This window comes from Fringilla coelebs (assembly GCF_963513975.1).
Source record: "Fringilla coelebs genome assembly, chromosome: 5".
In the NCBI taxonomy this organism is placed as follows: Eukaryota; Metazoa; Chordata; class Aves; order Passeriformes; family Fringillidae; genus Fringilla; species Fringilla coelebs.
The window spans coordinates 51,971,888-51,999,196 of record NC_140033.1 but is presented as its reverse complement, the minus strand read 5'-3'; the positions used below and the strand labels follow the sequence as shown (position 1 = coordinate 51,999,196).

Here is a 27,309-nt window from a genome sequence, read left to right as displayed (position 1 = left end):
TCATGTCACCACAAAAATATGATTTTCCATTAAATCCCTTAGAAACAAACAAAAAAAAAATACAAAACCTCCACACATCCTTGCAATATAAACCCTGTTTACGCTGAAAAATTCAAACTTCTAATTGGAAACAGATATAGTTTTAACATTTACCAGAATTTTACCATTCAGTAAAATCCTCCAAAGAGAATGACATGGATATTTACTGTATTTTTGCCTTTGTTATGTTTTTTAGCATTGTTCCTCTGGTCCTACCCCCATCTGACATGAACATGCTACTTCTCACAAGACTTGCACTAAGACTGTGTGTTGATAATGGAAGCTGCTTTCCTATTTTGATTAAACAATACTTATGGAGTCTTTTTTCATACTGGACAAGGTGAGCATTTATATTCTTTTAGGGAGCTTACCAAAAATTATAAAATGGTATACTAAAACCTTTGTCAGGGAGGAGACAGCAGTCTTCAGCACGAGACTACAGGCAAACATAAGGAGCAAAGTGTGGGACTGGAATGCCCCACTCATGCTAGACACAAGACGATAATACCACATGACATGAACAAAAGTCAATTTCACCCTTGTCTTTCAAAAAAAAGCAGCATATTGAAACTACCTCCTTAATAAGTTGTTTGTACTGTAAGCATATTTTACTAGCCTATTTATCCTGTTTGAGTGAAACAGTGTGATCACTTCCCTAATTTTAATCCACTTTCAACACCACCATTGGAAAGCATCTCCAAGAGACATTTCTAAACTGGACCGTGGATACACACGTACACCCACACAGAGTAATGTGAATTCTCTTTTTCTGGAGTTGCTGTCTATTAAGGGAATTGGTTATTTTGTTTTCAATGTACATTTATGCCTCTCAACTTTGAGAGCTAACTGTACTAAAACCAGGTTGCAAAACCTTCTGAGGGGCTGTCAGCAGCCATTCCAAAGCCAGAGTAAAGCACCTGAATTTACTGAAGTAGTGTATACACTGACTGTAACAGCAGGTTTACTTCAAAAACAAGTGTCAAAATTGGAATCTGGGACAGTCAAGCAACCAGTGTGAATTTATCATCTACACCTGTGCCATAAACTGAGACCAGAAATAGGCTAAATGAATACAACACTGTTATTACCATGATCATTATTTTACATCATTCAGGAGCATGCAGATGCTTTACAGTTAAGATAGATACTGTCCCTATTCCCACAATGCAACAGGAGTAGCAGGAGGAGCTCTGATCCCACTTATTCACTTCAGAAATCTTCACACAGGTGAAATCTATTTGGGATGATCATGAACTAATGTTTCATTCCTTAAAAAGAGAAAGGAACCAGGGGAAGGAATCTGACCTTCTTTTGAAGTAAACCTAGAAAAAGCTCACTTAGTAATAATCAGATATACAATATACAGGAAAAGAAAGCTACCTTTACCTGTGAAATAAGACAGACTTGACGAGTGTGACAACATCCCGACTGGCATTGTACCCTGCACAGACAATGGCAACGTGGATAGTCTGTGGGAGAAAAGGAACAAAAAGAACAAAAATTAAAGCCTGCTCCTGCGCTCGTCACTTGTTAAGGACAGCACACACATGACACTGCTGTTGTTCAGTGCTGCAATTGTTAGGGATTTGAGTGGGTGTTTTGCAGCTGTTTGCAACTCACTTGAGGCAGTTTGCTAAAAACATCTTAATTGAGTTATAGCACCATCATCATTCCAAAGTCATTACTACCACTACATTATATCAGATGTTTGAATACGACTGCATTTATTAGCTACGACATATGTGTGCATGTATGTACACACACCCTCCTCAAGTGAGTAGCACACAAAATCCTGAGTGTGCAAACATACAGATATTTTTAATCTTCTGAACTAAAGTTTAAAATTATGTCTGATAATTAGAAGCAGATATGATCTCAGAAATTTTGTATTATTTCTGTCTTATGCAGAGCCCCTATGGAGAGGGTGAGCAAGCCCTCACGGATGAACATGACTGTGACCATTGGTTTGCCAGGGCTGGTCACACCCCAGTGACACGAGGGGACACAGGCTGTGGCGATAAGAGGCCACCTCCCTGCCTCTGACCACCAGCATGGGCTGTTCTGGCAGCGTTCATGTGAAGCTAAACACAACCCCACACACACATTCTCTCCACCTCATGACACTGGTAAATTATCACTCATTCTGTGGCTTTTTACCTCCCTTTTTACATGAGGCAGAGATTTCCTCATCTCTTCAGGAGGAAAGAGAAAATTGAAAAGGCGCTACGAGTCATTATTTAGCAGTAAGTACTAATCTGAAAAATGCTATCACGTTATTCTGCTCTCCTTTTAAAAAGTAGCCATTTCTGCTCCCTAGGGACAAAAAATTAATCCTAGCAAGTTTTGACTCCAGGTTCTGTGATCTTCTGTTTCTTAGTGGTCACAGAAATGAAGCAGAGATCACCATGCTGTCAGCACAAAGCTGCCATTGGGGACACAGCTGTGAAACTGCAGGGAAGCCTCATTTGGCTTCCATTTGAAGCTTGGTTAGCTGGTTTCTCACACACACAGCTCTCATTTTCCACAGAATGCCCACTATGCTGAGAACAAATGAGGAATTCTGTCTCCTCACATAGCCACAGATTCCCAAAGCCTGGCTTGCAACAGAAGCACATTTACACAAGAAGTGCCATGTGTTGGGCACATCTGAAGAGCCCACAGCCCCATCCATTAAGATTGCCTGGTACAAAGCCCAATTTGAATCATACAAGTGGCCAAGTAGCTGTGCCACAGTGGAACATCCACATGAACATCACAGCTGCCTCCAGCCCTGCTGTGCTGCACAAGCTCAGGCATATTTAAGATCTGATGTTTTAAGGGGACTTGAATTAATAAGAGAACTGTCGGTCCAGAGAGGTGTGAGAAAGAAAAGATACTGTAGTACATTTTGGCAGCAGCTCTGTGAGGTATTAGCACTTTAAATTTATGTTAAAGTCAATGGGAGCTGAGCATGCTCAACATTTGGCAAAAATCGATTGTGTTTCTCTCTTGTGATAAGAGGGGAGAACAGAGACTGCTTATTAATGACTTTTATTACAGCAGCAGTCTGTACTGTACTCATTGGCATGGGTTGCTGTGGGTGCACTGATTCCTGATCCTACATGTACTGCCTCCTCTCTCATTGTCACCTGGTGCCCCTCCCAGGCTTGTGGAAGACCTAAAATCCTTCCCCTCAGTGCCAATTAAAATCAAATTAACTGAGAACAGTCTCACCCTTGCTTTAAACATTTCACCTGAAGGCACTAGACCAGAAACAAACATTTTAGGGGTTTCCACAGAGTAGCACTGTCATATACTGTTAGCATTGTTTTATACCACGTACACTTGCCAGAAAAGCTCTCCTCAAAGCCACTCTCTGTACCTTACAACTGCCCTCCAAATTAGAGTTTATTCTGTCAAGTTCTTGCCCACATCTGTTCTCCTTTTACTACATCAGTTTGTTTCAGAATTGAAAGCATGCATTCCTTGCTGTCTTTAGTAGCTGCTGTTGCCTTGGATGCTGCTCCAGCCAGGACCCAGTGAGAGCAGCACTTACTATGCCTCTGAATGCTCTCTTCCAGCTCAGAGACACAGGCATCCATGTACCTTCTGCTCAGCCTCTCTGTGGTGTTTGATATTACATATCACTTCTATTCCTGCCTGCAATCAGTTAAACAAAAGAACAATAATCCTCAAAGAGAACAGAAATCAAGACCTTTTCGTTCCAAGTTTTTTCCTGCAGCATGCTTCAAGGCTCAGTCTATTCTTCTCCTTTCCCTGATCAACTTTCCTTTCTCTCGTTGTTTAACTGTTAAACAAAGTCAGTGGAAAAACAGATAAGCCAAATGAAGTTATCAACCTGAACTGTCTGCAGATGTTTGCATCCCAAGGGGAAAAACATTACTTCCAGCTTTCTCCACTCTTGTTCCAAATTCATGTTTGGATTGAGAGCAGCTGGCTGTACCCAGATTCTGGCAAGATATGGCTGGAATAAGCACTTGAAAGAACATGCATCCTCCTGAGCATACCACTGTAAGCATCACCTCCCAGATTTTGAAAATTGACACTTCTCCCAAACTCCTTTTATCCATCTGCAGATGGCTGGAAGAGTGTACTCCCCATCCCACCAGAACTGGCCACTGTGATTCACACAACCTCCAGACCCAATGACTGCAGCTAACCCCAAGGACTAAAGCCACATGACCAAAGAATGCTCCAACTTCCACTACAAGTGTCAGCCTGCCTGATTGGCTCAACATGTCCCACCAAACTTCTCACACAAGGCTGTGCATGCTACACTTGCCCCTTTACTGCTGGCATTCCATGATAGTTTTAGATAATACCAGTCACACTCTAGCCTGGATATTTCAAAGTTGCTGCAGGACCAAACTGAGCGTTCAAAGTGTCAATCTTCCTACAATGCTCTCTTCAAAGTGAGTGATAGATGTGTTCACCACTTGCTGCAGGAGTTTGGACTCTGGTCATTCACTGGAGATGCTTTTGGATAATGTAATTCACTGCAGCAACAAATGAACTGACGATACAGAGTCAATGAATTCTTCCTCTGTTTATACACAGAGATATGAAGAGGCAATCAAAACACTGTGGAAGTTCATCACAACATTCTGCCTACCGGCTGAGGATCAGGGACACCAACTGAACTATTTTTAATTGTAAATAGTTTAGGAAGCACTCAGGTGTAAGTGCTTCAAGGCACTTAAGGAAGCTAAGCTTCTTTAGAAAAGGGAGTTTAAGTCACACCAAGGTATATGCTAACGTAGTTCAAAACTCTTACCTCAGCCACTCCACACAAGGAAAATCCTATCTCTAAATACAGTATTTCATGTTCTAGGATAATTATAATGGGAAGAAAATATCCAAAACCACATGAAGAACTGGGCCCCAGATCCATGCTGATGAGGAGTATATAGTGCCTAGATGAGCATACATAAAAATTTTTCCTCCTTGGGCTACTTTTTGGAATGATGAAATAATGAGTTTTACAAACCTGTATTAGTAATTAGAGTTAAAAATAATCTTTGGTAAGACATTTCATACCGCAGTAATTTTCCAGTAGGCTTTCCATTGTAGATATTTAATCCTTCATAAATAATTGTTGAATGTGATTAAGAGATATTACAAGTACTTTACAAAATATTTGTGTTTGTTTCCAGTTTTATTTTTCCCAGCGGCAGATAACATCTGCTTTACATGTGTTACACTGCTGATATTGGTGAGGATGTGTTCTTGATGGCTGTGGAGCACTACACACTTAACCCTACTGAACACTGTTGAGAACAGGAACAATACAAATATGCCTCTAAAAATGCGTCAAATGTTAAGTATCTTGCTAAGCCACTATATGCTATACTGCTAATTATCAATTTCCTAGTATATAATCTCTTTCAAAAATATTTATAAATACACAATTCAAGTAAATGCTCAGTTTAGGGAGGCACAAGCTGGAAAGATACTGGGATAATACTGTAAGAAAAAGGCATACAATTTTGTTAACTTTCAATGGCATTATACTCTCTTTCTGAAGCCTGTTGTAGTGCTGACATCTGTGTAAGGACTATGCTTACTTATGTTTCCGAGGTTTGTGTTCAAATGGTCTACTACTGGGAAGGCATGATGGGCATCTGCTTGCTCAAAGGAGAAGCCCCTTGTCTGGGTGTCTGATTTTTTTTCTTGCAGTATAATGCTGGTCCATTTTAAAGTATCAGAAGAGCTCTCCTGTGATGCAAGAGTAGGAAGCTACAGCTGGAATGCAACAAACCCACAGCTATTTGATATAGATCACAATTAACATCACATAGATGATGCTTTATCAGAGATTTAATGTTCATTCATTGTAACTGCATTTTCAAATGTTTTAATCACCATTAAAGACCTTCCCAAATTAGATTGTGAAATGTTATCACCAGTAAATCTCTAAGAACAGACTCAATGAAACTAACAACCCATTCCTGACACTCTTAGAGTCCACCAGAGGAAGAGTCTTCTTCTTAAGAACCCTTGTTTCTCATTACCTAATTTGTCAACTCTTGCTGTGATATATTCCAGGGTCAGAAGCTAAAAACTTTGTTTACACATCTGAAACACAGAAAAGAATCGGAGAATGAAAGGCATCAAGATGTCCATCACACAAACACAGCATGAGAACCTATACTAACAGGATAAATGATGAGACCCTTGGCAAATCTGGTAATGGGGAAATTTCATTTTAACTTCTATTGCTGTAACTGAGTTACTGATTGAATTCCTTAAGACAAGAGTAAGAAGTTGAGATCAAAAAAGTGCGCACTGAAATAGGGGAATGGCAAATAATGTGAGATTTTGTATTTTATACAAGCATTGCCTCCAGCAGAGTGCTAAACCCCACTGAGCAAGAAAACTCATTGGCAAAACACATTATAAACTGTAAGGCCACTTAAACTATCCCTACACTAAACTACTATTTGTGTCCTAGATTGGTTGGTACACTGAACAACCAAGAACTGAGATTCAGCTCATCACTCCTTAATATAATAATAAGGGGAAAGTGAGGTTTGCTGATTGGTGGCCTGATTAAAAGAAACGCCAAAAATCTCACACTGAGGAAAATCAGGCCCTCATTATCTGGAGGAGGGAAAATGAGAAACAAAAACCTCCTTTTCCCTCTCCCTACAATAACGTTGCTTCCTTTTTTCTACATTGATGGACAAAGACATCCAACTGGAAAGCAGTAGTTCATTTTCAAACTCTGTTTGATATTTTCTCATTGAATAGAATTTATATAAAGAGATAAATAGGATTTCTTTCTTCTCTTACTAATTTTCTTTCAATTTTTATCTTCCAAGTGGCAGCAAGCAAGATAAAAGGTGATATGGTATTACCCTCTTTGTAGAAATAAATGGAGGAAGTTATTTTTGATAACTTTATCAGCTGGGATCGGCACAGGGTCTTTAAGCGAGACTTTCTGTTTTGGATCTATTCATATTTGGACCTGTCATCATTCAGACATCTCACAGCTAAGTATCTGGATGACATCCACAGAAGTACTGACATAAAATGGGGAAAACCAAACCAACCAAAATGGTCTCAGAAGCAGATCGCCTGTTCCCTGCAGCCAAGCACACCGCTAGTGCCCGGCTCACACAGAGCACCTGCTCCCACAGCAACATCCACATACACTCCTCAAAGCAAGTCAAAAGCACAGGCTGGCTCCGTGAGCCACTATTTAATTAATGATGAACTCTGAACTGTTTCAATATAGGCACAGAAACAAAGCAATAAGGCTTTTCTAAGCACTCTAGAGTCATTATTATTTAAAATACACGGGGTCAGTTCACCACAGGCCTTTATCTGCAGAGCTGTAGTGAAGTCAGCTAGAAGCAAGGCTCTGATTTTCCTATCAGGTTTGGGGACACAAGAATGAAAAAGACAAAAAGCTGTGATGAAATAATAACTCAGAAGATATTCCGATGACAAATGTGCTAAAGGTTTTTTTAAAAAGAGCAATAAAGAATTATCTGAAAAGTTGCACGCAGCAGACCTTTCAGAGGCTGGTTTTGGAGGAAAAGGTTTCAGAGAAGGGACAGGGATCTGCAATGTCCTTGAAGGACCACATCTACCCAGCTTTGTTTCCGGCACGTTCCTCTGGTGTATTTACCTCGCACTTCTCCACCACGGGCTGCTGGCCGCACTCGGAGCTGTTTCCCGCCACGATGCCGGCCCGCAGGCTCTCGCTGTCTCCCGTGCCCTCTTCCATGGAGTAGGTTCTGGAGTGGTTTCCGCGGCGGTGCGCGGGGCCCCGGCCCTGGGCCAGGCTGAGCTGCTTGCGCAGCGCGCGGTTCTCCTCCTCCACCTCCCGCACGCGCACCTCCAGGCTCTCGCGCTCCCGCTGGCTCGACGCCGTGTACCGAGGGCTGTGGGGCTGCGACTCCAGCGGGGACAGCGACACCGGCTTCCCATCTGCACCACAAGGAAACAGAGCACTTCTGTCAGAACACGCCAGCTGCATCTTCCTTAATGTTGGTGTTGTGAGGCCGAGATGCGCTTCAAATACAGCCACGTTTTATGCACACTTGGCACTCCCGAGCCACGCTTAAGTGCACGGTAAACTTGGACAAATGCTGAATTCTACGAGCTACAGGTCCTACTAATTTTCAAACCACACCAAAAGATAAGCATGTGTTTCTTTGTTCTTGTAGGGCTGCCTGCCAGTCTCTAGTCTGGGAAGACAGTCAAGAGCATTAGGATTTAATTCAAAGACAATTAATATACAGTTAAATATATTTTAGAAATGTATGCAAGATGAAATAATTTTCCTATTCCCACTTCCTCCACAGTCAAATGACAGCATTTTGGCAACCATTTTGTGCCAAACAGTAGCCCCAGCTGATTCACATGTGTGGAACAGATGGGTTTTATTCAGCAACATAGTATTATGTGCTTGCTGAAAAATGAGAGGTTCAGGACAGAGATGTTCAATACACATGGGCCAAATTCTGGCAAGTATTTTGGCTTAAAAAGACTAAGTGGAATTTTGAAAAAAAGTAGAAACGTTCATTTCCACACCTTCAACTAAAGCATCTCAAAAATCTTCAATGAAAATCAAATTAAAGCAAAGCAAAAGACAGTGAGAGTTATCCACAGTATCATAATTAGCAAGAAATTCCTTTGCAGTGATGATATGTATCTTATACTAAAGTATTTCTCTGATGTAACTTTCTAACTGCATGTATTAAATCACAAAATTATAGAACCATAAGGCTGAAAAATCCTCTAAAGTCATTGAGTCCAACTGTTAATCCAGCACCAACATGTCCACCACTAAACCACGTCCATATCCACAACCATGGTTTTTGTACACTTCCAGGGATTATGATTTTACCAACTGCCTGAACAGCCTATTCCAATGCCTGAACACCTTTGCCATTAGGTCATTTTCTCCTAATATTCAACAAAATCTCCTGTGGCACAACTTGAAGTCATTTCATCTCACCCTGTCCCTTGTTGCCTGTAAGAAGAGGACAATCCTCACCTGGTTACACTCTCATTTAAGGCAGTTTTAGAGAGCAGTAAGGTCTCCCCTGAGCCTCCATTTCTCCAGCGTAAATCCCTCCAGCTCCCTGACTTTCTCCTCATGGGACTTGTGCTCCAGACCCTTTCCCAGCTATACAGTGCTTCCCTGGATATGCTCCAGCACCTCAATATCCAGAACTGAAAGCAGGATTCAAGGTGTGACCTTATCAGTGCCAAGTACAGGGACACTTTTGCTATTTAATGATTTTTCCAGCACAGAGAGTCCCATTGATTTTATCAAACAAGTAACAGCCTGAGTGGTGTATAAAATGGAAACCATGCAGTTATTGTTTAAAATTCTCCCTAACAAGTACATTTTTCACCTACCAACTCAAAACTATCTACCTGCTATAAAGATCTGTTCATTGCTTGTTCTTTTTCATTGTTTCACATTTACATGAACGATGAGCAGTTCTTTAAACTGACTTCATGAAAAAAAACTGGTATGGAAATCAAATCCTCAATTCTAGTTCACATTGTTGAGTTATACATGTATACACACTTCCTGTTATGCATACAAATCATTATCTTGATTTTTATCATCATTTGGATAAAATATCTTGCATTTCTTGCAGGCTATCTTCTACCAAAAAAAAGTAATTTATTAATTTACCATGAGCAAAGGTTGTGGATAAATCTGAGACTGAAAAACATCTCAAGACAAATTCTGGAGTTTGGCCACTGACATCTTGAAACTTGAATGCTACAGCAAATGGTTATTAAAAATTTAATGAGATATTTGATAAGCCTGAAAATATCGGTTGCAGCAACAGAGAAATGTCAACATAAAAGACAGAGCCATACTACAATTAGACATGCAATAGAATACTGAGTTATCTTTCCCCACCAAGCTTGGAGGACCTGGAACTGAAGTTGTGTTATTTCTCAGCTGCTGATACTCAAGCTAAGGAAACTAAGACTCATTTGGTTGTGATTCTATTGCATCCCCATTACTGGACAGCAAGAGTGTATTGTGTAGACACTCTCAGATAAAACCAGCACCTTTTCTCACCCACAGAACAACCAACCTGCGTTCTCATCAGATACACAATTACACTGCAAACCTAGCCAAGGACTTCACTGGCTGTCTTAACTCCTCACCTGGTGAATATCCAGCCGACACAGATGTTAACTCATTGCTTCCTGCCTCTGTCAATGAATTCTGAATTAGCTTCAAATAACTACCAGAAAAGGTAGCAAGATATGGAAGTGATCTCAGAACAACATTCATCAAGATTTCAAAATATGGAAAAAAATTAAACATATCTTTACCTATTCTACGGACATAAATGAATAGATCATAAATGCTGCTTTTCAAAATTAAAATTTTAAAAGTTTTTCTTATCGTTTAGAAAATGATACCATTTTGTACATCTGAACAATTGTAGATATACTGATCAGAAAAGTTCAACTGTTTCTACACAGTATTAAGAAGAAACAGCATAGTCTGAGAAAGGGACTGAAAGAAAAATCACCTCACTTCCTCAGACTGAAGTTGCAGTAGCTGATGAGACCAGCCCAGTTTTTATGCAGCCTTGGCTTTAAGTGCCAGTAACTCCACTACTGTTCTCTCAGTAGCAAATATTTCTGCTGGTATATAAAAGGAGTAAGGAAATCCTCTCAGGAATTAAACAACTAGCTAGGCTCTTCATCTGAAATGTACAACTAGTTGAAATGCACTGATTTACTATAGAAATTATCTATGTTTCATTACAAGTTGCTAAGTCCAAGATATTTTCTGGACTGATCTCTTCAGAGTTTGTACAGCTGGACAAGTCACGTTTTGTTACTAATACTGCTCACTGTTCTCAGGTGTATCATGTACTTCGTATATTTTCACATCCCAGCTCTCTGCTGCAAATGATAATGTGACAATTTCAGGACCCATGTGAAATAAAATTATAAAACCAAAAGTAAACAGAGTTTGATCTTAATACTTAGAAATAAAGTAATATTTTTAATAAATTCAGAGATTGCATAACTCATAATTTTTGCACATCTGAGGCTGGCAAGGCTGGTGGCAAGATACTATTCAATTTAGTTCTGTGTGTTTCATCTCACCTCTGAAGAAGGAGTAAGTGGATCAATATTAGGGACCACTGACGTTTGATTGTGTGTGTTGCTTGGCAGAAGAGTTAAACTGATTGCACTGCACTTGAATTTTATAGCTTTTAGTAACTGGCAGAATGCTCTGAGCTGGCGTCTAGGCCTTTTTTATCTAACCCAAATCAAAATAAAATAACACATAATGAGGTCTGTGTGACTTTGGGACTGAAGATGTCCCAGGGAGCACTACAAGAAACATTACTGTGCTCTGAAGCAAGTAGTGCACTTTTGAATGGTGTAATAAATAATAAAAAAGCTATTATTTTTTATTCTTCATTTGGGGTTATTGCTCTCTTTTTGAACTTTGGCAGTTTCAGTTTTCAACTTTAATTTTTTTTTTCTGTGCCAAGCCTTTTACTTCAGACTTGTGCTAACGCAACTGTACCTACAAAGACCTGCACAATTCCACTGTCCACAAAACAAAAACCAAACACAAAGTTGAATAATTATTTCATGGCTGACAGCAGTCAATGACTTATCATCACACTAGGTCCAACAATTCAGAAAACTTGAGAATATGTAAGTTATGAATTTTATGGATTATTGACTCTTTCTGCATATTTAAACCACTTGAATTTAAGGCCACAGATTTCATTAATACTAACTTGAGCAGAATGCTTAGGACACTGGACAAAATAAAGCAATCCAGCATAATTCATTTGAAAGGAAAAGAAATGAACCAGTGGCATTTTCTTTTTTACATACAGAACTTAAAGGACAGGCATTAAAGCCAAGCTCCTTGTTTTGTAGTTACCAGACTTGGGAGAGGTGATAGTCCTGAAAAGGACCCAGTGGCACCGGAATGTTGCCACAGAGAAAGAAGAACATTTATCCAAGGGTTAACTGGGTAAGGGAGAAAGAAGCAGAGTGTAGGAAAGTAAAAGTTTCTCTGATCCAGAGAAGAAAAGTGCAGAAGCAGGCATCCCAAGTTTTCCAGACAACCCTGATCTGAACTAAAATGCTTACAATTGTGTTAGGAACTGAGGCCCATGAAATTATGGAGCATGTTTTGGGAGGGGTTTTAAAAACTTTTTACATTTTGTTTTGTTAGAAAGCACAAACTACTTGTGTTTTGGCATCTTGACAAGGTCTAGAGGTTTCTGTATGTTTCGGCCATTACTCATCCCCTGCCTAATAGCATGCAATGCCTTTAAAATTAACTAACTAATGGCAGAGAACTCTAGGCTGCTTTTTGGGTAAGAGGAAGTTATGCTGCCCAGGGAGTGTTTCAGTCTGACTACAGATACAAGAAATGCATCCATTTCACATCTGTCAACATTTGAAAATTCACATTATCTCTGCCCATTCTGAAGACAAGCAGCATAAGAATGTTAACCAAAAGCCAGTATTTTGCAGAAAGAAATGGGATAGCAGGCAACCATGCTTCTTACTCTCCCCCTGATAAGGGCTCAAACCCATTTCAAGTTCATTGCACAATTATTTTTTCCCACATCAAGACCATTGTGGAGAACTTTGCGGACTCTAAGGGAAAAGAAAAATAAGACTGCAGTCAGGACTATAGAGACATACAAGCCTGGTGTAAGCAGATAAAACTATCCCTTCTATTCTGGAGTTCTAGCTCTGCTTTAATCACCTGACACCTTAGTACTGCATGCACTTCTGCTCAGCTGGCTGCTCTGGTAGGTCCTATCTGCTAGGGCTATCTGGACACCTATGAATGAAGTTCTTTCTGCTGACATTTTGGTACTTTAGATATGTGCCTCCATGAGTAGGTGCTGAGGCATCCCAAAGTGCCTATTCCCGAACTTACCAATCTTTTCCTCCAACAATTTTTTGCGAAACACTGCAGTGATCTCAGCTGGAAGTAGAAAACCTTGCCTGAACAACCATTTTAACAGTGAAACAGTCCAAGCAATTTACTTCAGGTCAGTTCAATACAGAACTTCTTCATCCTAACATGATATGAGACAATTAAAAGCTCATGCTTTTCACATGTCAGAAGTAGAAGCTTGTAACACTGAAAGATGTTACAGTATGTGCACTGAAGGCTGATGTTCATTTGACAGAGACATCACAAGAAGTAACAACCCAGCCTTTTCATATAGTCCAAACAAGTTTCCTCAGCTCTGGCAGAAGAACTTCTCATCACTATTAAGTCCTTCTCAGGATTTGGCATGGACAATACATGTGTTAAGTTGCATTAGTTATTTATATATATAACTAAGTTATTTAGTTAGGAGAGGCTGTTTGCACAGGAGATGCCAATCACCCACCAGGCTTGGACTCAGTCAATACTAATCACACTTAAGTACTTCAGCACATTCTTTAAGTACTAAATTTGTGTTCAATTCCACTGCTGTTAAGGGTACTTAGGAACACATTAACATGGTTTATTGAACCCAAACCTGAACCATTCAATTCCACTGAAGGTCAGCCTTACTTTAAGAATCATGTTATTGCTTGCTGTTCATATACACGGAAATGACTTTGTCGGTGCCTTTCCTTGAACAAAATAGCCCTCTACAAGCAGTGGATTCAGAAATTAAACATATCCTACAAAAAAAGCCTTCACCCACAGAACACCAGACTTGCCAAGTGCACTGACTTTGCTTGGCCAGTTTTGGCAGCAGAGGGGCTCCAGGGGGGCCTCTGTGTGAAGCTCCTGAAAGCTTTCCCCATGTCCTAGAGAGCCAATGCTGGATGGCTCCAACAGGGACCTGCTGCTGGCCAAGGCTGAGCCCATCACAAACACTGGCTGCCTATGGGGTGCCCACCAAGAAGGGGTAAGTTACTACACATACACAATTGGAGCCAGAGGAGAGGAGTGAGAATACAGGACAGCAACAACTTTGCAGGTACCAAGGTCAGCGCAGAAGGGAGGTGCTCCAGGTACCAGAGCTAAGATTTCCCTGCAGCTGCAGGTGAGGCAGATGTGCCACTGCAGTCCATGGAGGTCCACAGGTCCATGTGGAGGAGCATATGCCAGAGCAAGTGGATGCCCAAGGGAGGCTGTAATCCTGTGGGGAAGCCCGCCCTGGAGCACGCTTGCTGGTGGGATTTGTGACCCGTGTCGGGGTGTCACCCTGGAGCAGTGTGTTCCTGAAGGACTGCACCCCATGGGAGGGACCCATGCTGCAGCAATTTATGAACAACTGGAGCCTATGGAAGGGACTCCCTTGGAAGAACTTTGTGGAGGGCTATCTCCCACGGAAAGGACTCCTCATTAAAGTAGGGGAAGAGTGTGAGGAGCAAGGAGACCACATGTGATGAACTGACCACAACCCCTATTCTCTGTTTTCCTGCACTATTACAAGTTAAAAGGGAGAGAAAATCTGGAGTAAATTTAATTTGCGAAGAAGGTGGAAAATAAAGTGGGGTTTTTAGATTGAGTTTTATTTCTCATTACCCTACTCTCATTTGATTGGTAATAAATAAGATTAATTTTCCTGAGTTGAGTCCGTTTTGCCTGTGACAGTAATTGGTGACTGACCTCTTTCTGTTCTTGTCTTGACCCATGAGATCTTCATTATATTTTCTCTCCCTGTGAAGCTAAAGAGGGAAAATGATAGCGCACCTTTGGTGGGTACTTGGTGTCCAGCCAGGGTCAAGTACCCACTGAAGTCAAACACTTAAAAAGTTTGGAAATGTGAGAATGATGGTCTCCTGTTCTATCTTTGCTGTCATTCCCTTGTGTCTGCTGACAGGATCCTGCATGATCACTACTTTATTTCCAAAGAATATCAGCCTCACTGTGTGCATAGGATGGATGGTGATCACAGCTATTTAGCAGGTTATTTCAGCTCGTCATTCTGCTTGTGATCACACATACATATCCTGTTATGAAAAAAAGACTTATTTATTCCCTCACTGGCCTATGATGTTCATTACTATCCATCTTAACACAGCACAGGGATCAGTGACATATTTTTAAAAGTTTTAAAGGAAAGGTGGTACTATCAGTCCCTCTTTTACAGTCAAGCAAGAAGTTGTGGAGTCCTTAACAGGTTCTCACAGAAAATACCATTTTTGGATGCACAGCTGAGATGGGTCTGATACAGTTTTTCAACAAATAATCACCTTTTCTGCACTCCAAGTTTTCAGAGGGCAGCTACACATGCAACAGGTATAAGCTTAACATTTCTGTAATGTAGGAGTCTGCAAGCTGGAAATCCAGGAAATGTGGGGAAAAATACTTAGCAGCCACTTGCAATATCATTGTTTTATGAACACCATGTAATGAACTCAGTGATAGAGACAGAAACAATTTCTCAGGGCAAATTTTGACTTCATAAATTACAAAGCTGTCCCCTGCCTTGTTCATGACATGATTTCCAGTCTCTTACATTAATTAAATGGAGAGGTTCAAGAACCCAAGAACCACTTTCTCTGCATTGCTGCATTTGCCCTGCACACGAAATGGGGAAGGGGTTGTGTTTCAGAAAGGGTTTGCAGTTATACCATCAATGATGGCATCATGCTGCAGAACTGCAGAGAGCTGTTTATGCGCTGGCTGAGCAGATGCAATTCTGATAGGGATTCTCTAATAGCGATGGTAAAGAGTAAAAGATACCAGGTAAAGAAAAAGCATGAAGCAACAGAATGCAGGAAGAAATAGGGAAAGAAAATCTAAACATAAACATCCTTCTTGGAAACAGATGCGTCTTTTTAAAAATAGTTTGTTTTTTAAAAAGAAATATAGGCTCATTAGCTAGTTATGAATGTTGGCTTATTAGCATATTCAAAACAAGGGCTCATAAGTCTTAAAATATTTGCTCATTTCCTTGTCTAGAATAGAGTAACATTTTTTTGTTCGTTCTTCTCATTCTTTCTTTCCCTGTTTTGCATTGCCTTGGCAATATATATGCCTCTTCAAGAAAGAGACTAAAAATAACATTTCCCCCCTTTCCACTGGCAGCAGAGATGTAAGAAAATAATATCTTATCAGAGTGAGCACTGAGGGAAAATAAGATTTTATCAGGGACTTGGCTTGACAAAGATAACATGTTATCAAGAGGGGAACTTGGCAAAGATAACACATTATCAATATCAGGAGTAAAGCCTGGGGAAAATAATGTCTTAATACCTATTAGATTCTAAATAAGCCATCTGTGCTCTTGACAAATTGTTATTTTCTCCAAGTCCCATCCCTGTAAAGATGTTGATTTTTTTGGCAAACCACTTCTTTAGCAGTTGGGAAGCGGGGGAGAAAGAGCAGAAAAGGAAGCTCCATCTCCCCAAAGGTAGAGGGGTATTCTCTTTCCACTCATAAGCTTTGCAGGCAGGTCAAGACTGCCAATGTAACAGCCAGAAAGACTCACATGTGTGGACCCTGAAGGCATATTGCAGGGAAATCCCCTACAACAACACTTAGCAAGCACTGCTGCAGAGCACCCTGTGACAGGAGGAGGGGGTCAATGCCCCTTCTGTCCTCTGACCCTGCTACCAGGCCCTGAGGTGCTGCCTGTGAGGTTTTTGGCAAACACACTTCTCTACAGAAGCAATGACTGGCCATCCCTTAGCAGCGACTTTTTGTCATAAACAACCTCATCACAATTAGCAGTATACACATAGGGTACAAATAAATGAGCTCTTTTAGGTCATTACAGACATAAATCCCCCTTCAGTTAGAGGTTACCATTCCCACAGCTGAAGCTGACCCAGAAGGTCACACAGAGCTTCTCACCTCCTGCAGTGCAACACATCCAACCCAGCTTAAGCTGGTCTGAGCCAGCCCAATTGCCTCTGCCCTGAAGCATTCCCCTCTTCCACCTCCACCACAACCACTGCCTGGTGGATGCCTGTGCCCTGAAGCTGAAACCTTCTGCAACTCAATTATAAATCTTTAGAGTTTCAATCTGGATGAATTTAAATAAATTGTGGCACCTCCTGGAAAATGAGAAATCCAATTCATAGTAGGATGGACTACTAAATGCCTTAAATGGCAGAATGTGGGTGAATGCCACTGGTTATTCATAGCAATGGGCAAGCAGGGAATAATTAGAAGGGAAGCTGTGGAGGGCCTGTAGGAGTGTGATGTGAATAATAAAGCACACTTAGGAAAAGGCATATGAATGATATCTGCAGGGTAAGTATTTGTAGCCAGCTGAATTTCCCTGGTGTACAGCACAAGTGGGAGGGAAAACAATGGGATTTATTAATCTGAAAACTTCCTATGGAGAGGCAGCATCTTTTTTTCATTAACCATTTGGGTATCTTACACCCAGGTATTCTCTGTTCAGGTGTGAGCTTTGTGTTAAGGTGATACTGGCCTGATAAAGCAGAATGTATAATCAGTAGCAGGCAGCCATTACAGCTCTCTGAGGTAAAGCATGTGCCCAAATGTGTCACTGCAGCTGTACTGTGACTATCATTCATGGCATGGGATGTAAAAGACTGCAGCTATTCTATGTTGGCTCCTGCTCAATGTGGAAGAGATAGGAAGGGGAAAAGCCTAAAATACATCATTTTACAGTGTTTTTTAAGAGGACAGAAAGTACAAGAAATAAGTACATATAAGTTTAGAAAATATATATATTTATGTTTCTACAATTGCCACAGTAACCACGAGCTAGAGACAAGCATGCTCAATGCAAGCCTAGTAGTAGTTAATTCCAATTCCTTTGCTGGTGATTAGCCTCAGCTGCTCATCAATAGAGGCTCCAGCTGATAATTAAGTTAAACTTCTGAGCAGTATTTGCATATGTAAAGCACGCTTTCCCTGCTGAAGCAACAATGGATGCTATAATGCATTTCCTGATTGTACAGCTCTTGGATTTGGGGAACCTGGGCAATAGAGTCTGCTTTGCATATCCTTCCTCACCCTCATCAGGCCAACCATTCAGAAGAAATGCACTTGCACACACTGGCATTTACAAGCCACAGTGGAAAACAATCCTAACCCTCCACAAGAGGGAAAAATTCATTTCAACCAGAATAATACGAGACAGTTTTGCACATTCCTCTAACATTTACCTTAACTTCCTTACCTAAAAACCATGGAACAACTTCTCTGTTACAAGGTAGCCTGGTCACCTTAAAAGACACACAGTAACTCCAGATTTGGTCCATCAGCTCCCAGTGACCTCCAGATGTGGTGGAAAATTCAGTATCATTATGTGATTCTCTGTTAAGCATTTTCTCATATTAGTTCCTGCAGGTCAGAATTTCATTTCCTGAATGTGATACTTGGTCACCAGTAATAGCCATGACCCCCTGATTAACTGCAGTGTCAAGAACACAGATAAACACACCATGCCTAGATTACATTTATCTCTTCAGTTCTCTACGTTTTCATAATTCATAATGACTGACAACACGTGCCCAGATCTGCTTAATACCCAAGGAGTTTAGAGCCCCAGTCCCTTTAGGGATAAGGAAACATGAAAAGAAATTGAGAATACTTTTGTGGAATCTATAACAAAACTACCTGTGCCTCCACGTAGCCACTCTACCACTTTGGTTTGAGTCTATTGAAGGCTTACTATTAACAGACCTGAATAGGTTTTTTATCAGACAACAATGAACAGTAAAGCAAAAGAGCTATTTATTTGATGATAAAAAATACAAAACAAAAGTAAACCAAAAGTTTGGCTTTAGGTAAACATGGGAGATGGGTTGAAAAAGGGAGGTCTAAGGCAATGCAGGTGGTCATCCTCTAGGAGGCCGCTCTCTTTTAAGTAATGGTTTAAAACTTAGTAGTAAAATTTGTGTGCCTTGCAGGAAGTCACCTGGCAGCAGTGTTACACACTATCTCAAAAACAGACTTTCAGCACATAAACAGAAATGCTGCAGTATTAGTTCAGGCTGGTTGATGATGCTGAAACCTGCTCAAAAGCTTGTTATATCCCTTAATCTCCCTTGGCACAGAGATGCCATCAGAGAACCATGTGCTGGTATTTTGATTGAGGCTGCTGAAAAAGGAGACTGTCTGAACACTGACTGAGCATCAAGGATTGTTCAAGGATAAAGAAGTAAGTAAAAAAATCCAAATTCTGCACCACAGCATTTCTTCCTTAGTAGTACCAAGATCAGTAAAAACCTTCAAATCTTACAGAGCACAAGCCAACAACAACAGATACGGGCACACATACATAAAGTCAAGTAGCAAAGAAAAAATTTTCAGATCGGTGATTGTTCTTCTTTATAAATGTATCTGAAGATTACAGAAGCAAACATCAGTGTTATTCCTCTGATGATGTAACACTGCAAAAGTTATTAATATCTTTCAGTATTGAGTCTTCTTTTCTCCCCACATATTCTCAGCACTTCATTTGCTGCGACTGTCATTTCAGTCCCAAAGACAGACAGCCACTTCAGTCCCAAAGAAAAGTGAAGGGAAAACGCAAATAACTGCATATTCAGGACACATGAAGGCTGATCAGTGTTATGACATTTATCTTCACTTATGACAAGAGATAAAATAACTCTGGAGTTAGTTTCCTGTCCTCCTCACGAAGAAAAATGTCATACCAGATCACCATGTACTATATACAGCAAAATTGCTAACACACTTTGCAGAGGAAAGAAACATCTCAGCAGTGATGCAGATGGTAGGTTACATGTCATGGCTATGACATCAGAAATTAAACACACATCATTTTAAAAGAGTAGATGTAAAAATCAGTCATGGCAGAAGAAATACCCCTACAATAACAGTACATAAATTAGCTAAGGGCAGCTAGTGAGATTATTTGCAAAAATTAAAGTTGTATTAAATAGCAATGAGTTGTTCATGGAAGTCAACAGTGCCTTCAGAATTAGCTTTAGTGTGGCCAAATATCTATCCAACAAATTTTTGGTGATCAGACTCTATTGACATGTCATATGGAACCTCTTTTTTACACTAATTTAACTCAACATGTACCTTTTAAAAAGTACTTAGCTTAAATATATGGGAAATGTTCTTTTTACAAAGATATAGTAAGTTTCTAAGAACTGATTTTTTATCAAATGTATCTGATTGCTGTATCAGGTAGACAGAGGTTTAATTTCTATCAGTGACTGAAGTTTCCTAAAATACATGAAGAAAATACTCTTTTTTTTATTGTGTTATTTTGTTACAGAAGTGAAGACAGTGTATCAGAAACAGAATCCTATTTCAAGGAAGCAAAAGGCAACACTTGGTGACTGATGAAAACAAGCAGAGGTCTAACACTGCATGTGCATGCACTGCATATGTGCATGTATACAGCACAGTGGTGCTACTCATTTTTATCTTGCACCACAAATACACCCAGTGCTGTACTGTTTTAGGTTAGAATGTGGGCTATGTCCCCTGTGCCCCATCACAAACCTGCTGAGCTTCTTGTGAAGCAAGCAAAGGAGATTTTTCATTTTCAAGCAGCCAAAAGTTTATTAAGGTTAAAACCAGCGAACTGGGAGCAAGACTTAGCTGTTCTGCTTACTAAGGGTTTGTCTTCTAACAGATGAGGGGGATCTTTGAGACTAATTCACATTTCTGCTGTGGTGCACAGAAATATCTTAATGCACACTTAGGATCCTAAACTAGATTTCTAAAGAATATGCCTACTCTTGTGTACGGCAGTACTGAGGTTAAGCCCTACTGACACGCTTATTTACTATTCTAAAATAAGTTGCTTTAGTCAATTAGAGCAGTAGTGCTAAATTAACAGGATTTGCATGTCTTTAAGTAAACATTTCCTTTTTTTTTTTCCTCAAAAAAAAAGTTTCCCAAGTTTTCATTACCTCCAGGCATGCCCCTCAAAAGTAGAATATGCTGTATGAGACATCTTTAGTAAATACAGACAATGTAGGATTTTTAAGGATGCTTTTGTGAGGTAGACTGGATGCAGGGCCAATGGCCATCGCCTTTCTACACTGATATATACTATGAAATAATTGAGTTCTATGACAAGTTTCTGTGTGGGAATAATGGGAAGATGAAGGCGAAGGCATTTACAAAAACTCCTGTATTGTGTTGTGTCTAGAGGTCAATTACAGTCCTACAATTGTTCTTTATTCTGTTGACAGATTTTCACTAAATGTATCTCTCCATCTTCCTTTGTTAATGTAATTATAGGTTTATTCACTTCTACCATTTGAAATATCTTTTATCTTAACATCTTTGTGGAATAGACAGAGACTTGACCTAAATTGTTGCATATTGAAAAAACCCAAATTAACACACCTCATGCCTAAAGAACAATCAGACATGGAAAAAAAACAATAGATCAGCTACATAACAAAAACACAGCAACTGTAAAAGTCCTTTAAAGGTCAAGCAAAAGAAGAAACAACATGTTTGGAAAGAAAGAAGAGAGAAAAAGCTGGCTTCCTTTCTCACCTGCTCCCATCTTGTTTCAGGAAAAGGGAAGGATCTTAGTATATTTAATTACATATTCCATATAGATTTGAGCTAATCTAGACATGGAAATCAGCTTTAAAGAAATGACAGGATAAAGTTGAGGACTGAATGCTAAACAACATTGCTTCCATTACCTGCATTTTCTCTCTAAGAACAGGCTGCTGCAATACATACCCTTACAGAAAATAAGGAATCACAGACTTCTTCCTTCTAAATTATGACCACCTACCCAGGAAAAACTCCTACCAGGAGGCAGGTAACAGACTAAAAACGCTTTATAGTCCTATTACTACCAAGTTTACTTTCTAAATTATGCCTTCTTCTGGTCTTAACTATCATTAAAACAATACAGCTATTGAGTGATACCATTCTTGACTTAATGCTTTCCTCTGAAGAACATCCTGTATGTATAACATTATATAATATGTATCCTGTCCCTTACAGTAAAATTCTAATAGACAAGACATTCAAATGTGATTTCTTGTGTTTTGAGAGACAGTCTTTCCTCTCTTGATAACTTCAGCAGGTACATATTTAAAATTCACACTAGCACCTTATACTAGCACCTTCTATGGAAATTATTTGGTTTCTTATTTGATAAGCACAAATATTTATTGTGAATTCCATCAGACAATGCTTTTCTTTCTTCTCTTGAATAATCTGACTGCATCCAATCAACAGAGAAAGTTGTATTAAAGCTGTATTTAAAGTCTTGCAATATTTCAGATTTATGGTAAAGTCAAATTTTGGAACTACATGAGAAAATATCAGTGCTATTTGCTTGTTTCTTTTGCATTAAGATCTTGCTTTCATCCCTGCAGCAGAAGCTGAAAAAGCATCACCTATCATGACAAACAAAACCAGAAGACAAAGCTTTTAAAAACTTATCATTTTAGATATAGCAAACTATGCCCTTTGAACTAGCAATGCCCAATTGTTCTTAGGATCGTTCAAACACCTTCTGCTTTAGCATTGCAGCAGACACCTCAGGTAGGCTGGGTAAATGGAAGGGCCAGCACCTGAGACAAGTCTGTGACAGCTATGGGGAATCCATCAATTCAGCCTAAAGAGAATTAAGAGTCCTCAGAGTTGTCAGGCATTTAAAGGAGTCTAAATACCCTTTAGTAATCTTCAGTAGAACTTCAAAGACTACAAGATTATACCTGATAAAATAATACACAAAATTAACAAGTATTTATCATCAATTTGAATTATTGAGGGTTTGTTTATTTTTGTTGGAACTATCCTTGAGAGGGCTCTGCAGGCAAAGCTTTGTACTGAAAAATGTTATTTTCACTGATCTCTCCCCAGTACATGTTATGGGGTTCTCTCCTTCTCCAAACTGAGCATTCAAAAGGTGTCCAGACTGCAGGAAAGAATGTTTAAATAAAGGTAAAACGCCATCGTTTCTACTCTGTCCCACTATAGGACTTAAAAAGCTGAAGTTTTACTCTGCCAAGCATATAAACCTCCAAATCTGTTAGATAGCAATTACCATGTATTTAATTTCACAGCTGTGCCTTTTCCCTTTTTGATTCATCACCACCACCTTTTTCTGCTTCTCTTGTTCAAGCCTTTTGCATCTGGTTCATAATCAGGTCCTGATGATCCTTAATGCCTTGATTTCAGAGCCCAGCATTCCCCCAATTCCCTTCTCCATTTTGAAATTTCTGCAAATTCCATCTCCATCCTCTGTGTGGCTGTGCACACTGTAATCCCTCATAATAGGCTGATGCTGATCCTGCTCTGTGGATTAAGCAGTGTAAAATGCCTATGTAATGAATTCATACCTTCCAAACTGAGCAGCCCAGGTATATCTAATCTAACCAACTGGCTTTTATCAGCTGCACACAAGAGATGTGAAAATAAGCTTAATTTCAAGCCTCAGTCACATAGCCACAACCATGTTATTATTTTTTGTATTTAACAGAACGAGCACTTGTGAGGAATTCTAAGGTAAACTCTGTAGTTATACATCTCTAGATTTGGTATGGCTCAAGATTCTTTGAAAACTGTGAAATGACAATATTTTCATGCCTGGTTTTGATTATTTCTCTTAAAAAGAGAAAGGGAAGAAATATTGCTGAACTTCAAGTGCAATTTTGCTGCTTTTTTCTTGTGAAATCTGTATTCCCATGCCAGATGGTGTCTGAGTTATCAAAGTTATTACCCTAAACTCAATTAGGGAAGAATGAAAGTAATTAAGTAAGGGGTGAAGTGACAGAAATATTCAAGATATAAAGCATCTAATATGGGTGAGGACTCTCTAAATTAGATAGAAATTCATCTATAAATGCAACCTAAAACAGCTTGAACAGCTTGAGCCTTCACTTTCAAATATTCTTGCGCAAAATTCAGTACTTGCTGAAGTGGGCACGAATCCCATTGACACAGTGGCTGTAGAAGGTGGGAGTAATTTTTTTCCTTTTGGAGAGCCGATTAGTAGCAGTCACCAAAAACACTGAAACAGTTACAGCTCAAAATGCTCCTCTATCTGTTGTGGAATGGCTTTTCAGGCTGTTTTGTCAACTCAGGAATGCTTGTTTCCTCCCTTAATCCTGGCTGGTTTGTACTCACCACAGCAAAAAACCAATTACAGAAAATACATTTTACCACAAAACCTGTGAAGTAGACACCACAGAGGTACTGTTAACACTTTACATTTCTTTTTTCTTTCCCTATTTGCTTTTCCATCCATGAATCAAATCAAAAGTCGGCACTGAGTTACAGGTACGACCAAGAACTGTGGCTACAGGTTTTAAGATGGAGCAGCCAAAAATTATTTTTAACCTACTGACGACGGTCTACTTGTAGGAGAAATACATAAGAAAACCCTATGAAAAAAAATCTCTTTTACTTACCAACAGTCATTTCTGCATAGCTTCAACTGACAAGAATCATGTTCATGGATAAAACTAATCAGGATTATTTGCTAGTGCTCTGCAGGCTGTTCACTCATTTTCTCTTTAACAAAGAGATATATAACCAAATTCTCAAGATAAGCGTAGATGAAGGATGGTAAGGAAAATACTGTTTTGTTCTGGAATGCTCAGAATTGGAGCTGCATAGCTGGAAGAGCAGGAACATACACCACTTTAGAGAACAGGGATGTAGATGGTGCTGCCGCCACAGGTAAAATCCCTGTCCAGAAAGGAAACAAATTAAATCCTAATAATGCTGTCTCTCTTGCTCCTTCACATACCATAACACAGCAATACCATGCCATGCCATTCCTAGAAGTACAATGTGAAATGAATTCAAGAATTTCAAGGAAAAGCAAGTCTAAGTTACAAAATACCAGAAGTACTTCAGCCCTCATTTAGCTCACGTGTGTACAGCAGAAATAAAAGCACAAAGCACTCCTGCATGCACTACCAGGAGAGATGCAAGCCCTAACAATGGTTCCAGTTTGCAGGGCACTGGCCTGACAAACTGCAGGGCCATGATACATGTGCTTAAGAAAACTCTTTTCCCACCACCATAAAGAAACACTATTTTTAATTTAGACTACTTAAATGTTGATCTTAGCACAACCTCACAAAGGTTACAAACTCTGCAGGAAGGGACTGCAGCAGCTCCTTAGAAGGAAGAGTAGAAGCACAAGCAATGAGTATGAACTTCCTAAATGAGCTGGGGCACAGCCTAAGGGAATCTGCCTTCATCCTTTCAACAACAGTGGCACACACTTTTCTTGAGCAGGGTTGCTCTCAAAGGCTATGCTGGGACCAAAAGCAGAAATATTCTGAAGACTAATACCAGCAGCTCGAGAAAGAAGGCTTGGAGTACAGTCATAGCAGAGCTGCCACTTGCAAGTCTTAGAAAATATGATCCATGACAAGTAAAGCTGACTTATGCCACTGGGAACAAGAAAAAATGGATCAGGAAGAAATGGAGAAAAATTCACAACTGGAGACTTCTGTCTCTCTCAGGAACTGATTCACCAGGGTCAAAATAGGACACTATGGAGCACGTGCTGCATGTATGGTACATTCACATCTACAAAAGGCTTCTAGAGGGAAATAAAAACATCCATCTGGAATTGCTATCAGTTCAGCTGCAACATTTCTGGAAATGCAGTATCACGATGGCTTCATGAGCACTGCAGGTGAAAACTTTCCTCCTGTGCCACAAGGGTAGCACAAAGGGCACTCTGTAAATTCTTCCCTTTCTGACCCCCAATAAAGCTACCAATAAATCACAATGAATGTATCTTGCCAATTGAATTTCAGTGCTTGGACAATTTTGAACCTAGTACAGTGATGGGCTTATATATGTCTTCAGGAAAAAGAGCTTAAACTATTAGTGCAATGGAGTATGCAGAGAGCAGTGAAGCGCTGCTCTGAGAAACATGGAAATCAGTAACTTGAGGTCACATTTTATATCTGGCTTTATAAAATGGAAATAGCAAGAAGGAGGCACAAATCCAACTTAAAATAGAGAACATGAACCAGAAAAATAAAAAAACATAATGAAAACCCAGAAATGGAGCCGTTAAGACAAAGATGTCAAAAACACCTATTGGGTCTGAGACAAGCACAGCAGATGCTGGCAGATGCTAACTTTAATTTCAATTTTACTAAGGAAAAGCATCTGGTAGACTTCTGGTTAATTTGTTGGAAAAAGAAAAAAAGAGCACACAAACTCTTTAGACTTCTCAATTCTGGGGAAACCTAAAGAGCATATATTACTAAACTCACCAATCCTAGTTTCAGAGGACAATGAAATCCTAGAAAACTAGTACCTCAAGCTTCTGTAGTGCTGACTTACTCAGAGGTATAAGAAATAAATCTAAACTGATGGAGATATTTATAGAAGAGCAATTCTCCATAGGCAGTGACATATTCATCAGCACTTTCTTTGAGAGAAAAAGAAAATTACTAACGTCAGTAAAAACAGTGGTGACTCCCTTTATGATTCAGATGAGGGAGAATCCTACCACGCATCTAGCAGGCCAAAATTATTAAGACAGTGATTGAGAACTCTTTCCCAGAACAGCTTGCTCTGCCAAACCTATATTTTTATCTTTTTTTGAAATTAATTTATTCCCCAGCTGTCAAGAAAAGTCTAGCAATCAAAAACTTTTTAATTTTCTTGTTTTTTCTTGTTTCTCATTCCTAATTCCAGTGTAGACTGGGAGAAGGAAGAATGATGAGATAGAAAAGCACTCACAATTATTGTTTTCATTTAGGTGATGGAGAAGATGAGTATAACTTAATTTTTAAAATCCCCCATATTGGTACTTTACAATGAAATTATATTATCTGGAATTATTTTTTTTATGTCATTCTATCATTTTGTAAAAAAATAAGGTCTTGAAGATCACATAGATGATTTAGAATCACACTGCATTAAAATTAACAGTCACTGAGGAGCCTGAGAGGCCCAGATTGCAGGTAGGTGCACTTTTAGGAATCTATCCTCATTCAAATTGCTTTTATGAAGTCATAAAAGACTAACTTTGTTCTTGAACATGAGATTTAATATTATTTTGAATGTGCTATCCCAGGACTTATTATAAATCCATTCTGACGGGCAGGCACCTGCCAATGCTCTGTAAGCACACAAGCCTCAGGAAATGTAAGGGCTGCTGAAGGGAGAGGGAGAAAACCCACAAACCTGCATCAAGGTTTTTATGCCCATGGCTGCTACTGAAGGGTTTGACCATACCCAGTTTTTATTTCGATTTGTACTGCAACAATTTGACTTGGAAGATGTTAACTTCTGCCTTACATCTATTATACTCATAATGAAAATCATGCCAAAATTCAAATTTGAACACTCTTTCCTATTTTAATAAATGAGACAGGCTAGTGCCCTGTCCTACTAGTGAT

At 39.6% G+C, this 27,309-nt stretch overlaps 1 protein-coding gene across 4 annotated transcripts in view; it reads right to left on the bottom strand.

Moving 5' to 3' along the window:
- The window catches only part of LARGE1 (LARGE xylosyl- and glucuronyltransferase 1), a 269,824-nt gene that overhangs the window by 130,314 nt on the left and 112,201 nt on the right, over positions 1-27,309 (bottom strand). For 3 of the 4 annotated variants that reach the window (XM_084205376.1, XM_084205378.1, XM_084205377.1), the window contains 2 exons: positions 7,673-7,974; positions 1,426-1,508 (listed from right to left, as the gene is read on the bottom strand). In XM_084205376.1, the coding sequence (XP_084061502.1) occupies positions 1,426-1,508; positions 7,673-7,974 (385 nt within the window). Of the gene's footprint in view, positions 1-1,425; positions 1,509-3,733; positions 3,827-7,672; positions 7,975-27,309 lie in introns of those variants that run through there. The other variant, XM_084205379.1, reaches the window with a different exon arrangement.